Source organism: Hesperophylax consimilis, chromosome 18 (genome assembly GCF_061612785.1).
Source record: "Hesperophylax consimilis isolate HC1 chromosome 18, BYU_Hcon_1.0, whole genome shotgun sequence".
In the NCBI taxonomy this organism is placed as follows: Eukaryota; Metazoa; Arthropoda; class Insecta; order Trichoptera; family Limnephilidae; genus Hesperophylax; species Hesperophylax consimilis.
In genome coordinates, this window is record NC_142853.1 from 1,095,851 (window position 1) to 1,112,799 (window position 16,949).

The following is a 16,949-nucleotide window of genomic DNA, read 5'->3' on the forward strand; positions in this document are numbered from 1 at the left end:
CATTTATGTGATTGGTCACAGTGTCTGGATGGTCATTTAGGGAGGTGTCTTGGCCGTTGATGTTTAATTTATTGATTGGTTGTACTGGGTGATCAGTGTTAGATATTTCTTTGACGATATTCCAAATTTGTTTGTTATTATTACCGACTCTGGACAGTTTTTCTTTGTAGTAGTTTTCTTTTGTGGTTTTAATGATATTATTACATATATTTCTGTACTTTTTATAAAAAATTTGGGCTTGAATGTCTGGATTATTGAGTAAGTTTTTGTGAAGCTTGTCCCGTTTTTTAATACAAAAAATTAGGCCATCTGTTATCCATGGTTTCAGTTTTTTATTTTTTGAATTATTCACATGGGATTCTTCAGTGACATCCTCAATATGTTGCAAGAGAGTTTCAGAGAAGGTATTAAAAGCAATGTCTACGTCTGTGGAGTTTAGAGTGGAGAGCCAATTTTCTAAAATAATTTTAGAAGTTAGTTTCTCGAGATTAATGTGTTTCTTTTTTATATTACTACGTGATGTTCCGGTAGTGGGTTTATTATGCATAAGACCAATTGCTATTGAGAAATGGTCCGTTATGGTTGATTGATATATAATTCCCTTTGCATTTTTTTTTGTTCGTAGAAATATGTGATCAATACATGAGTTACTAGTATCAGTTACTCTAGTAGGAGCATTAATATAAGAAATAAGCCCGTGTTGAGTCATGAGATTTTTATAGTCGAGAGTTTGTGATGCTTTTGGTTTAAGTAAATCTATGTTAATATGATTTATTATCGGTTAAACAACCGATTTCTGATAAAATAATTGTGACAATAGATTTCATATTCTGTGAGGGTCTTAATTGTTTCATAATGATGTGGCTGCTATGAATTTATTTAAATGTGTTATATTGTTTGGGTTTTGTGACCATCCTTAGAAGCGGGGAATAAATAATTTTCATAATTTATTAATTAATATTATATTAGGGTCAGTGGTTCTTTTATTGATTTCTAATTGTTCGATTAAATTTGATCTAAGGCCCTTTCTTTCTATATGTAAGGGTTTAAGTAAGTATTCATTGTTGTCAAGCGGGACGTGATTATTCACTAAGAGATGTTCTGCGAATTTTGAAAAAGTGCTTTTATTATTATAACATCTTATATGTTCTTTGAATCTATTTGAGAAAGCCCTTCCCGACTGTTCGAAAGAATAATAATATACATACCGTTAAAATATTTAGAAATACAACTTTTACAGACACTACAATAAATGCAAATTCAACTCATCCTTGGTCTCATAAATTATCAGCTTACCATTCAATGGTACCTACATGGAGTCATTACATTCCCTTGGACAATAAAGCGTATGAGAAACGTGTTCCGATATATTAGGAATTTACTGAAAGTTTACCAGAAATCGAACTGCACTCCCGTTTTTAACCGATTTACCAATAATTTGAACAAATTCTTAACTCCTCAGGCCTTAGCCATATTGTAACCATTTTCCACTATTTCCACAATAAAATCCAAATAAATCAAATATTTCTAAACGCAACCGAAAACAAAAAAACGGCTTTTGGAAGGTGATAAAATAAGCTTCAAATTTTATTACTATGAATAAAAATACTAATTTTAAAGAATTAAAATATTTTATGCGAACATAAAAAAAATAGTAATGGCTCACGTAACGTTTTTTGTAACTAAAATTACTGAAACACGCGAATTTTATTAGACAAATGTATTACAAACGTTGGTGCCACCTCACTTTATGTATTTTCATATAAATTAAATTCTTATTATTATTATACAAATATAATTGATAAAAAAATCACGAAATTAAATTTATTTTAGGCCTTTGGTTTCATAAAGATGCTCATTTTAATTCTTCTGTCGTTAATGTCTGTATTTGAATGCATTGTGTTTTCTTTTTCTAACACCGTTTAAATAATATTTCTCACCATGACAGTAAGGGGGATACAAAGATTTCTATGAGACCACATAGCGAACAAATTAGACTGAAAAGTTAATAAATAAGTAATACTGATATTTCTTCGTGTACGTGGAACTCGACGGACTCAAGCGCAACGCCTGTGCACTCTTGATGTTGGCTTCAAGAGAACGGGTCGTTTCTTCGACTCGTTTTATTATGTAAGCCGGCTTACATGTGGAACGAGCAGTAGATAAAAAAATAGATTAAGTAGTAAAGTATTTAGTACCTGGTCCGGGATGCATGTGCGGCTGGACTCCCAGAGGGGGGTGCATGGAGGACAGGGCTCCGAGGGGCGTGTAGCCCGGGCCCGAGCCCCCAGCTACAGGGGGGCCCACCACCACCTCCTAAATAAAAAAACACACAATTAATATTCATCATTTTATTTATTTGTTTACGCCATGAAGGCTTTTACATGTATACAATGTTTAAGGTAAGCTGATCAGGAGTTCAATAATAAGTGTATATTATATTACATAACAAGTTATCGTTGAGAGTTTTTATAAATTCAAGTAGTAGTGTTTCAACAAATAATAATAAATAAGAGTAAATAACAGTACAAGATAGGTACCTAAGGTACTAAGAAAGTAGTAGCGAATTAATATTTAATATTATTTTTTTTCAGTATTTACGAATTCATTACAGGTGCATAAGTCTTGTTACCTCGCAAGGTTTAATTGTATCATAATTCCATCAAAAACGGTAGTTATGTCATTACGTCAGCTCAAAGACAATTTTTCTTCCTAGCTCCTAAAATCTTTAACCTTATCCCTGAAAACCTAAAAACCGTGAGTCAACCCCATTCCTTTAAAAAACAAATAACGAAATGGATCCTTACACACGGAATACATTACAACTACAATACCCATTCATTCTACACTCTATTCTAATAATTTCTCAATTTTTTCATCTTCTTATAATTCTCTAACTTCTCCATCCTCTTCTTGCAACCCAAACTAGCTATACATCATTTTTCTTATTTCTCTATTTTATATTATAGTAATGTATAGATTCTATGTCCGCAAACTGTAAAATTCACCCGCTATAACACAGGGTCATCCCTAGCATGGAGGGTGAAATATCACAAAAAACCAAATGTACTCTCTAAATCATGTATCAATAAAATAAATAAATTGATAAACAAGGAAAACAATATTGGTCCCAAATGAGACCCATGCGGAACCCCGGTAAAGACTTCAAATTGGTGTGAATTGAGTTTAACTGATATTTTTCTTTGGTGCCGATAACTTTCAAACGATCTCAAAATTTACCCAGTTATTCCAAGGGTTCTTATTTTTTTAATTTAAATTTTATGTAAGACTTTATCAAAAGCCTCACTAAAGTCGGTGTACACTACGTCTGTTTGAAGACGTTTGTTCATTGTATTAAATAAATATTCCCGATAAATCATTATGTTTGTTAGAGTAGACCTATTTGTCATGAAACCATGTTAACGTTGCGAAATTATTGTATTGATCCCGAGAGTTTAGAGAGCAGAGCAGATTCAAATAATTTCGAGATTGACGACTGCATACTGATAGGACTATAGTATATAGATATATCAGATTTATTGCCTTTATTAAAGATTGGAGACAAGAAGCTTTTTCTCCATTGTTTCGGAAAGGTCCGATTTTTAGAGATAAGTTAAAAAGTTTAGTAATAGGAAAGAGTTAAGACGGATAAACATTTTGATAAGAGCATTGGAGAAATGTTATCAGGACCAGCCGATTTTTTAAGATCAGGGGATTTTGTCTCTGTACTAATATCACTTTCTTTGAATATGCATTGATTAAAATCGATAATGTTATCATTGTTATCGTTGATGGCGTGTAACATAACTGTGTCATCTTTTTAGCGTAATCTTTAGGATCGCGTGATGACTTACTCTAATAATTTTGATAAGATCTTTACTAAACCATTTTGGGTAATTATGCTTTTTGATTTTAGAAACGGGTAAGATGAGAAAACCATATCAATAGCATGGTTTAGAATTAAGTAAAATTTATCTACCATTTCCTTCATGTTTTCTCTAAGATCCAAAAAGCTCCCGTCAGCAGAAAATAAAATATTAGTAATTTGATTAAAATCTGCTTTGAATATGTTCAATTTTGTTGATGCTGATGGATTTTTTATTGATATTCAACTGTAACATTCAATTTTTAGTGGGGGATAATATTTATTTTCTACAATACAATACGTATACAGAATTGATAGTAGTGATAGGTCAGTGAAACCAGGTTGCTAATTAAGGCGACACGAGACTTTAATAGCGGGAGTTCGCTCGAGGCTCACATTTTAATTAATTCCGACTAATTCGTGAAGATCATACATATTTTTTAGACCGATCCCTACGGATGTATGTACATATGATTCCTCTAGAAGCGTCTCGAGATTTTAGTAATACGTTGATCAGAAATAATTAAATTAAAATAAACGGAAAGATCAATTTTATAAGTCTGTTAGGTCGAATTCAACAGTACGTCCGTCCATTACACCGGGCCTCACACCCAATATTGTTTTTACACGACTTCAGATTCCCACTTTATTTTAGAGATTTGCTAGGGAAAATTCAACCGTAGGTCTGTCCAATACATCGAGGCCGCGCGTCGCATATTTGTGTACATGGCTTCTTAACTTGGGTCGTTAAGATTCCGACTTTATTTTAGGGCATTGTCTCATCCTAAATATACTAATTTCGATAGTTGATGCACGAGTAATTAAAGTAGAATATTTCTGCGCAGTGCGTAACATTATTCAAGTTGAACGCACTTTTAATTTTGAAATTTGGAACTTCTTATCATTAGCGATAAAGTAGGTACCTACCAAAATAATTTTACTAATTAATAGTTCTTTATCGGAAATGTGTATTTGTTTTGTTCAAATGCTTGACAGATGCTTATATAACGTATCTTCACTATTTAATATAGTGAAGATACGTTACTGAGACAACGCGCGTGGTTTCATTGAACTAGGTCCAGTGGTCATACTTTAGCGGCCCGTTCATATACATACCAGTGGCGGTTCTTCCCTTAGGTCAATTGGTGTTTGACCCCCCAAAATTATAAGACAACAATAATAAATATAATAATCAATTATGTGCATCAAAACATTTAAAATGTAACGCGAAACAGCGGCGGCGGCGAGTGACTAGCAGTGACATCTGTTGTCTCTAATAGAAGCTTTCATTCACAAGTCCACACGATTCGCTGGGTCAATTTAAAGAATGTCCAATTTGGCATCTTCTGTCCCTACGCGCGCCATAGAATAAACGAGATGGCACTATATTTTTCGTCGAAGTAAAAATTAGCTTCCGAAGAAAGTTTAGGGACGCTTAGGTCATGACCGTGGGGGAGACAACACGGTGAATATTATATGTTTTACAGAGATGGTGACATAAACAAATGTCGTTTTTTCATTTTACACGCTTGTAGTGTGTGGAACAATGGTTGTTTTTCAATTGCATAGTTCGGGAAAGGATTAGAATAATTATTTATGTTGTTATCGATTTAGAATGAAACAAAACAAAAAACGTAAAAAATCATTGTCAAATAGAATCAAACACTGATTTTATTTATTTTAATGTTGTGGACAACTACATTAAAACTTAATATCTTAAAAATAATTTGCCGTAAGTACATGGATTGTGTATTTATTTCCAATTTATTATATTAACATAATATTTATTTAGAGTCCGCGACTCTAAAACTCTATAACAAATTGATATAGTTAATAATATATGGGCATTTTTCACAATATCAAATAAAGATTAGTCACACATTTTTTTCAAATGACCTACCACGACTGAATCCCTAGAGCCGCCTCTGATACATACCTATACTTTGAATCAGTGGCGGCCTGCTAATGTGTGCTCTCGAGCGCGTAACAACCAATAAAATTTCCGACATGGCTAATCACAATACGAAATTCGGTTCGGTTATAATATCTCATACAAAAGGTACCTACTTATTGAGCGCGTTTAACTTGCAGACCGACTGCGACTTGTGCCTATGTTCGTAGCAGTTCGTTTTCGATTGCGATCCAAAATTTGACTGCTTTATTCGCATATCCTGTGGAACAGTCGAAAGCGTGGGTACATACTACTCTTTGCAAATATTACCATATCGAGGACGACGTCCGGAGCTTTACCACCACATCAGAAGGAACGGTTTGTTCATTAGAAAGTTAAACTAACGCGTATGTGTGATATTATTGTCGATATCGTGTCTTCACTTTACCATCTGCTTTTTGTTACAAGATAAAACATATCATTAAGAGATGAGAGATGTTCAGATTAGTTATTATCAGTTCAGTCAGTTGTCGCCGCTGTCGGGCATTGTCTGTTGAATTTTAAACCTTTTTTGCTCCGCGAAAGTTTTGAAGTTTTTTTTATTTATTTATTTTTTATTTGGTAGGTACCTACATTATTTTGTTACAATTTATGTTTTCCAGTAATGTAGGCCTCACTGGGTGGCTTGCCCGTGCTGAGGCCTTCATTTTATAATATGAAAATCTAATCTACATATTACATTTAAAGAGAAGATAATAAATTTGAAAAGAAAATAATAAATTTAAAATTAAAAATACGAAATACATAATAATACATTTAAAATTAAAAATAATACAATGATAAAATCTTGTGTGTTTGTGAGTGATGTGTGTTTATGTTGGTTTTGTGTGTTACGTGTAGGTTTTATTTTTATTTTATGCTATGACATTTTGGTAATATGATATGGTGTGAATTTATTTTTATTTTCCTCAATTTTAATTACAGGTTATATCGATCGGTGACCGGATAAATCATCACATCTTTAAAAAGTTATATAAAGTCATGGAAAGTGTTGAAACAAAAACTTTTTAACTGGGTTAAGTAGGTTAGGTTAGGTTGGTTAAAAAATGTTTTTTCATCGTTTCTATTGACTTTATATAACTTTTTAAAAGTGTGTTGAATTTTCACTGTGTTGAGTTATCGTGGAACCGTATCGATCATATATATCAATTGTTAATTAGGTATATAAATTGCAGGTCATACGAACTTATGATAACTTTTGTGTTTTTTTTTTATTGTATAAATTAAAAACTTTATTTGAATGTGGAATATATAAAGAACAATAGGTCGAGTAGAGACTTGACCTGTAGACCTGAATAAAGTTCAGTTAACAGGTGAATTCGGTGCAATTTACGCCCGCGACGATTTTTAAACGCTGACGGCGCTTTGTCAATTTTACAACTTTTTAAAAGTACTTGTTTACTAGAAGAATTTTCGAAATTACTAAAACGTGTATGCACCATTCCAATGACCTCAGTTGAAAGTGAAAGATGTTTCTCAACTTGAAAATAGTAAAATCCTTTTTAAGAAACACGCTAAACTAGTGCAGACTGAACGCAATATCATAGAAAAAAAGGTTAATTCAGTCTATGCCTGATTTCAACACGATAGTCATAGAGATCTTCGCTAAATAAAGGGAGAGGAGAATAGAACTTCTGTATAAATAGGTATGTACGTACTTTTATTTAATTTATTTTCTTTCTTAATGTTGTACTCCGGTGAACCCCCACATATTTTAACAACCGTCCGCCACTGCTTTGAATGACTATCCCTTTCATAGGCGGTGATACATTTTATGCTCGAGTAGTATGAAAGCATTTATTAATTCATCTCTATTCTCTTAGATACAGTTTACATAATAAGTACCAGTCATAAAATAATTTTTTCATCATCAGTTTCTGTACGGGTTAGTAGTTAGTAGTAGTGTTTTGTGAACACCTCGCTAAGAGAACCTGAGCTGAGGTCGCTGAGGTGCTCGCATGTTTTAGGTGAAGTGTTATTCTGCCGTCATAAGTAAAAAAAAAACAGCATCGTCCTGGAGGATCTGTAGTTCCCCCCTTGGCAGCAGTATAGGAATTAGTTTAGTAGCAGTTAAAGTACATAATATAGAACAGGTCTTGATTTTTTACAATGTCAGTGGGTAGATGTCGCAATTTTACAAGTTTACTAATATTCGATAGAATATTAGTAAACTTGTTAGAATTTCGTGTTTTGAAAGGAAAATATATATAAATATAGCAAATATAAAATACAAATATTTAGAAAAAAATATATATATGTATTTGATCCTATAGGTATATATATATATATATAAAAAAAAAAAAAATATATATATATATATAGGTATATATATATATATTTTTTTTAATAACTTTAGGTTAACAAATCCTACAATGTCTGCGCTAGTAGTTGATAAGACGTCCTAAGGGGTTCCTTTAACGACGGTTATGTTGGTTTGATTGGTACGGGGCAATTTGACGGTAAGGGGTATTCAAGCGTTTGATCGGTACGGGGTAATTAAACGTTTGATTGATACGGGGCAATTTGTCGATTCGGGTTAATAAAACTAGACTCGTTTAAAATAGAGTAAAAAATCTCTCGAGAAATGCTTAAGTTGTATTTCATGATACACTGATTTTTTTCATGTTAACATGTTAAATAACAGAACAAAATGTATATAATGTAAATAATTTTCGGAGCATACTATGCGATTTTATCGAGGAAATTTCATAAAAAATCCGTTTCAGCTCTACAAATACGTAGATATTATCATTAAAAACTACATATATTTTCTTAGGAACTGAAAAGAAAATTGTTCAAGAGAAATATGTATGTTATAAATCGGTAGAAATTCGGAATGCGGGGGCTTAAAGAACACTGTTAAATAATATATGAGTAAATGTGTCGAGGATTCTTGACATTACATAAATATTATCCAAAGATTTCTGTTGAGAATACTCTTTTCCACAGATTTTAAACAATTAGTCTAGACAATTCTCGACTTAAACCTAGCCTCGAACATTTCTCGAGAAACAATTCGCGAAAGAGAATAAAGTAATGATCTCAAACTCGCTACGTGGTAGATACAGATAGGTAGGCAGTGGCGTACAGTACATAAAGGCTGAAAGCTCTGCCTACCCAAATAAACAAATTAAACCATAATATTAAAATGCGACAAATTTCTGATTAAAATCTCTTTAAATTTCACTTTTGTTTTTGTGAATGAATGCACATTTTAGAAGTGAACATTAACCTACTTCCCGACACCCGATCGAGTTAAAACTCGGCAGACAGACTCGTTGTCGATGACAATGCATTGTATAAACTTTTGGTTAAAATCATGTACCCACATGCGGCAATGTACCTACGTATTTTTCTGGGATGACATTACAGCAGTCAATATACGAATTGAATGTCGGTCCTACCTGCTTGGAATTTGGCAGTCCCTGGGTACAATCTGAAGTAAACCATTTTTCTTAAATATATATTTTTTAATAAATCTATTAATATAGACAGATGTATTTATAGTAAAACTACTTTGTTTTTTACGGACTGAGTTTTAGAAACTAGTGTGCCCATTAATTTTATTGGCCACACTGATCAGCGAAAGACGGTAATAAAATCATACATCCAATCAATATAACATCCTGCCTTTATTCCTCCTACTCCTACGGGAGATCTTAGTGAGGATATCATTATGTCCAGTTACAAAAAAAAAATAACTTAACACTTTTATTATTATTATTACTATTCATGGAGTAATGCAGGCCACTGTCGGTAGGTACTATAGACACTGCAAATTAATAGATGTTTTCTCAGAGCTAACAGAAAAGCTTTACCCCCTCTTAAAATTCAAATAAAAGAAGTTATCCGAAGATGAAGTGCCATAGATCGCTGACTTTTGAATATTTAATCGCTAGTTAAATATTCCAGAGTTCGGGTTAACTCGGTTTATTTTTCACAGACTTCTCGCCTGCATTTGGCGGAGGTTATGTAAGTACCTAGACCTAGGTACCAATCGGCTCTTTCTACAAACCTACCTACTTCCCAGTTCAATTTGGTTCACACACGTATAGATATTTACAGCGCAGATAAATTCTCATAGATCGAAGACCCTTTCAGACCTGAAAGTAAAAATTTAAATAAAATCAAATTGATGTTGAATGAAAAAAAATCTAGTTTTTGTCAATATTTTAAAAGTTATTGCTATTTCCATTTGAAAAAAATTAGAGGACATGTTTCACATAAAATGACAAATCGTACACTGTATTGCACAACAATTTCAACATTCAATTAACATTGAAAAAATACCCTCAAAACTTATAATGCAAAAAAAATCGGTTGAGGTTAAACACAGTAATCAATTTTCATAATACATTTTAAAATGGCTGCCTCCTGAACTAGTAAATAAAATGCAATAAAAAATAGCACGCAAAGCCAGTCAGTTGGAAGCCAAGTAATTGGAAAACGAAAATCAAAAACTTTTATTCGCTCTAAATAATGAGAAATAAAAATAGAAATCTATGTTTTGTCAAATATACACACGGCCTGAAAGGGTTAACTTAACAAACGTTTTTCTACCTACTTACACACCATTTGGAGGAGTAATGACGCAATCCTAAAACACTAATTATTCTTGTTTAGTACGAATCATTTTAATATTTTTTTTATATTTTGCTTAGAAATCATAATCTATATAAATAAAAAGTTTATTTTCGTTTGTTCAAAATCTAAAATCTCCGAAAGTTCTTCATCGATTGGTTTCAAATTTTGACACAATGTTGCATTCGAATACACATGTGTTTTCGTTTTTCTATATTTTATAGATGACGCCTATTACATGTAAAAACAGCGCCATTTGTTGGACAAAAATTGTTTTTAAAATAGCGCCATCTGTTGCACGTAAAAGCAACACGCGCTATTGTTTCTCTATCTGCACAGATCGACTGAGCCACAGAAACGCGTGGCGGGATACAATTAGTAGAAATTAAGAGCATGGGTTCTGCAAAGGAAGTTGTAACAAACATACGAAAAAAATGATGTTAGTAAGATTGTCAACCAACCGGGCGCAAGTATGGCAAAGCCGACTACAGTACCTACTGGCCTTGCGCGCGACGGATTTTGAAGTGTTACGTCATCAAGTCAGTGCCATCGGGCAACGACTATTTACAAATGGCGGCGATTATTTTTGATACTCGTTTATATTGCTGATTTGGGCGTTGTTTTACCGCAAGCATATTAAATAAATAGGATTAATAAATATATATCAAACTTTTTTTAACATACCTACATTACAATGTATTGAGTTCTCTCGACTACAATACTAGGCTGATGGCCGGTCGAGGTAGATTTTATGATGCAATAACAAAAATTACCTATTATGTAGAAACAAAGAAAAACTGAATGATTAAACTACAAGTAAAAATATTTCAATCATTTTATTTATTTATTTTATTAGGTACAATATTTTTTACATTTCAAGTTTTCCAGTAATGTAGGCCTCACTGGTGGCTTGCCCGTACTGAGGCCTTCATTTTATAATATGCAAATATAAACTACATAATACATTTAAAGAGAAAAATTATACATTTAAAATTACAAATACAATAATATTTTTAATAAAATAAAATACTTTTTTGTTTTAAAACCACGATATTTATTAATTTAAGAACCGACCGGTTTCGCTTTACTTAAGCACCATCAGGGTACAAATTAATACTAAACAAGAAGTACATAATGTGTGCATATATATAAGAAAATATAGAGGGAGACAACATGATACAAATATATTATAGAGACAACATGATACAAATATTAGCAACACAAAGACGGTCATAAAATACATTAACATAAGTGCACAAGTAATGGAAAAAAATTATGTAGACTAATGGGTTATACCAATAAATTGGGAGAAACAAAGCATCAACTGGCATGGTGGTAAGGAGGTAAGGAGAACTGAGAATTTTTTTTATGGGTTTATTGGAAACAGACCTAATATTGGACTATTTGATATTTCTAATTGATTATTAAGTATCTGACTTTTGGTTTTTACAGCTTTTTTAATTTCTAGTGCCTCTAGATTGTTTAGTCCAAGGCTGCCCAACCTTTTTAACAGTTGGGCCAAATTGACGATTTTGAATCACTGGCGGGCCACTGAGTACCTGACGGTTCCTGTTTCCATGGGGGGGGGGGGTTGTTAGAGAATTTCAATAAAACATAATTCCCCACAAAAAAAATTCAGAATGAGTGCTCCCCACAAAATATTGAAATCCATGGGGGGGGGTTGTTACGGAACTTCGCTGAATTCGGCGCTCAAAAACATCATGTGTGATTCCCCACAACAATTTTTCAAATTCCATGGGGGGGGGGGGGGGTACAACACTGGTGACCGCGCGCAAGCTGCATTGTGTTTGTTTTACCGCGGGCCCGCGACACTTTTTCAAATTGGCGGATTGACGGGTTTTTTGAAAATGGTTCACGCGGGCCACTTATAATTCGTTCGCGGGCCACATTGTGGCCCGCGGGCCTGGGGTTGGGCAGCCTTGGTTTAGTCTGTTACCATGCCCGTTTTTATGTAAGATGTTAGCACCGGTGCTATGACAGAATGTATGATCTTTATCGATCAAATGATTTGCGAATTCAGAAAAACCGTTATTATTGAGGCAACGAAGATGCTCCTTTATCCTAATATTAACATTACGTGATGTCTTACCGATATAGAAAGCCGAACAATTGTTACAATTTAATTTATATATCCCCGAATGACTTAATTTATCGTCCTTATCTTTAGAATTAATTAGAAATTTACCTATATTGTTATTCGTATAAAAGGCCGGTTTGACTTCAGAAGGAAGGTTTTTTACACTTAAGGTAGAAAAGTGATTAATGAATAAAATTCGCCGCCATTGATAATTAATATTATTATCATTTATTTGAGGACAAGGACTAGCGAAGGGGAAGCGATTAGTGGCTATTTGTTTTAGTTTTTTATTTAAGATTAAATCTATAAAATTTGATTCATAGCCATTATTTACTGCTATGTTTTTAATTAGTTTTAGTTCACTATCAAAATTACTATCGGACATTGGAATTGTGACTAAACGATGGACCATTGAATGGAATGCGGAGTGCTTATGTGAAATAGGATGATTGGAGGTTTTTTTTTATTTTTTTTTTTTATATTCAATAATATTGTTAAAATTATAAAGTATATGTGTAATTATAAAGTAAAATGGAGTTCTACAAATTAAACTTAATAACAATAAATAAATGATTGGAGGTGCTGTGTATGACAACGTCAGTATAGGAGGGTTTACGAAAAATGTTAAAATTAATTCTGTTATTAACGATCGATAAGGTGAGGTCTAAAAAATTTAAGGTTGAATTTATGCCTATTTCTAATGTGAATTTAATCTTATTATGAAAAGAGTTTATAAGATTGAGGAAGGAATTCAGTTGACGCTTAGTCCCTGTCCATATACACAAAACATCATCAACGTATCTTTTCCAGTACAAAACATTTTTAATAAGATGTGAGGTACTAGATAAAATTTTTTTCTCTAAGTTATCCATGAATATATCACAATCGACGTAATAATATCAAACTTAATAATAATAATTTTAATGCTGCCATAGAAGAGGTAGCAGTGGATATAGACACAGCTCAATGTGGTAAACCGAAAAAATTCTGTTACAAAAGTGCTGAAACTTTACAAAAAATAATACCTAAATTTAAACCTAACCCAAATCCCGAGTTGACTATAGTGAAGAATATTCGTGCCAAACTAACAGATGAAGATTTGATCCTCACGAAAGCGGACAAGGGGAATACAGTGATCATACTCCCTCGAAATGAATATAATTCTAAATTGTGGCGGACTTCATTGACAGTGACAATTTCGCAATACTTTCGAAAGACCCAACCAATAAGTTCCAAGAAAATGTGAAACAAACACTTCAAGCATGTAAAACTAAAATATTCAAAGACGAATCATATCACAAAAATAAATTTTTAACTTAAAATCCCAAAACTCCTAAATTATATGGGTTCCTTAAAATACACAAGAATAATTGCCCCGTCAGGCCAGTAGTTTCATGTTGTAATGCCCCAAATTTTAAAATATCATCCGTTATTACTAATGTGTTTCAAAATACCAATGTTTTTTCACCTAAACATACCCTTAAAAACTCTTTTTCATTAGTAGAAGAATTGAAAGATATGATTCTCCCTAGTAATTCTACACTAATTTCTTTTGACGTTGTAAATTTGTTCCCCAATGTTCCCATAGAAGAGAGTAAATGTTTAATTTCTGATTTATTAAATAGTTCCGATCTCTCTATAGATTTTATAAAAGATTTAACTTCCTTGTTTAATATATGCCTGAATCAAAATTATTTTCAATTTAATAATATTAATATTTAATATTTATTTATTTATTTAAACGCCCATTGGGCTTTTACATACATTGTTATTAGTGTTATTACATTAACTATGTGACATTGAAAAGTTTACGTACATATATAAATAAAATAGTTATTATATCTGTAGTACATAAATGTTTTACAAATAATACAGAATACCATTATGGAGAACAGTTTTTTTTTTTCTTTTTTTACTTACTTAGAAAAATAAATGGATTGAAATTAATCAGCATGTATAGGGACTTAAAATCATATTCGAATTGTTATTTAAATTACAATATTAATTTGTAAAGTTAAAACATATATATTAAAGTTAAAAAGTCATAAAAGAAGTCATAAAAGAAAAGAGTGAAAAAACAGAAGCTAAAAAATGGGTTTTTTACTATGGAGTGGAGAAGTCATACATTTCAGCCAAGTGTTTATGTAGATTTCGTTTGAGCACTGCTACGGAATCTCTAAATATATCAACAACATTACCAAATTTATTACCAAAATTTTGTATTCGATTTAACGATATGTGCGCATGATAATTAGATTTGAAATTGTTACAGAAAAAGGTGGAATTTTGTCTCGTATTTTTGGAAGGTACAAATAATTTTATTGTGGCAAGAATTTCAGGGCTGTCGATTCTATAATTAATAATTTTATTTAGTAGAACAAGGTCGGAGATAATTCGCCTATCTGATAGCGTAATCAAATTTAGTTGATGCATGAGTTGGATATAATTTATATTTTGGATTGGAATATTTAGTTTAAAGTTAATAAATCTTAAAAATTTGTGTTGTACCCTTTCAATATTGTTGGAATGTACTTTATAAAACGGGGACCAAATAGGCGAATTATACTCTACTTGACTTCTTACTAAAGATGTGTACAGTGTGTTCAAACATTCTAGTGACTTGAAGTCACATGCGGTTCTACATATAAACCCAAGCATTTTTAGGGCTTTATTTGTGATTTCATTTATATGCGGATTGAATGTTAACTGTTCATCAAATATAACACCCAAGTCCCTGATTTGAGTGACAGCTGTCAATTTTACATTATTAAGCGAATATTCATAAATTGTATGATTTCGTATTTTACAAAAACGAATGACCTGACATTTTTTAATATTAAGAAACAGAGAGTTGATGATGCACCAACGATATAGTTTATTTAAATTAAGTTGCAAAGTATAACAATCGTCTAAACTGCGTATTGTTTTATATATTTTCAAATCATCTGCGAAAAGAAGAACTTCTACATCTTTAAATATGCTAACAATATCATTAATAAATAACAAAAAAAGAATTGGTCCCAGGTGAGACCCCTGAGGGACCCCACTTGTGGCTTCGAAAATGTAAGATTCCACAGATTTTATTTTGACACATAGCTCTCTTTTACTAAGATAACTTTCAATCCAACTTAACAGATTACCCTTGATACCCAACATACTTAATTTTTGTACAAGGATATGTCGCCTAACTTTGTCAAATGCTTTGGAAAAATCAGTATATATTGAATCCACTTGATGCTTCAAGGCAAGAGAATCAGTTATGTAATTTTCGTATATGATCAAGTTACTTAGGGTGGATTTACCTGTGATAAAGCCATGCTGGTTGGGTACAATAATATTGTTAATTTGTTTACATATTACATCTAGGACTAACGATTCAAATAGTTTGGGAATAGCGGACAATATACATATTGGTCTGTAGTTCGATACATCGCTTTTATCTCCCTTTTTATGAATAGGCGTAAGATAGCTTTTTTTCCACTGTTTTGGAAAACACCCTGACGACAAAGACTTATTAAATAGTAAAAATAATGGATAAGTCAAACTGCGAACACAAGATTTTAAATATATTGGAGGGAAACCATCCGGTCCAGCGGATTTATTAGTATCTAATGCTTTTATAGCCTTTTCTATAGCGTTTATTTCAATAAAACAATGGTTTAGGTTAAGTGATTCTTCAAGTGATATATCATTTGGGATTTCATTATCGGTAATATTATCATCATAAACACTTTTGAATAAATCTGCAAAAAGATTGACAATGCCTTCGGTATTATCCGCACAATTGTTATTCAGATACATAATATTTGGTAAACTACCATCATTTTTACGCTGAGCATTAGAAAAGTTCCACAATTTTTTAACATTATCATGAACCTCCATTTCTATTAAACTAATATAATCATTATAACATTTTTTAGACAATTCTTTGCACTGCTTTCTTATGTTAGTAAACATTATATAATCATCGACGTTTCTAGATTGCTTATATATTCGGTGAGTTTGTTTTTTAGTATAAATCAATTCTTTTAATTCTTTTGAAAACCATGTAGGGTAAAGGGATGCAATAAAATTAACTTTTGGAACATGACGTTCTTTTGAAGTGTTTAGGATTGAATAAAATTGTTGGACTTGATTCACAATATTGTTTTCATCTTCTAGAAATGACCAGTCTATATGGTCAAGATAATCAATTATATTTGGGTAGTCAGCTTTTTTAAAATTGTACGATGAAGTTTTTAATTTCTGCAATTTTCTAGACTCATTTGTGATAATAATATCTAACGCGGGATGGTGTTGGTCTAAAGGTAACAACAATTCATCCGATTGTTCTACCACTGTACTTAAGTCACTAGAAAATACTAGGTCAAGCATTCGGTTATAAGAATTATGCACTTTATTTAACTGTTTTAGTCCTAGGAAAAAAGACATATCAAGCATTTCCTTAGATTTGA

At 32.1% G+C, this 16,949-nt stretch overlaps 1 protein-coding gene across 1 annotated transcript in view; it reads right to left on the bottom strand.

Moving 5' to 3' along the window:
* The window catches only part of Hers (Histone gene-specific Epigenetic Repressor in late S phase), a 579,029-nt gene that overhangs the window by 420,174 nt on the left and 141,906 nt on the right, over positions 1-16,949 (bottom strand). The window contains exon 3 of the mRNA XM_089642361.1: positions 2,199-2,316. Coding sequence (XP_089498487.1) covers positions 2,199-2,316 — 118 coding nt within the window. The remainder of the gene's footprint in view (positions 1-2,198; positions 2,317-16,949) is intronic.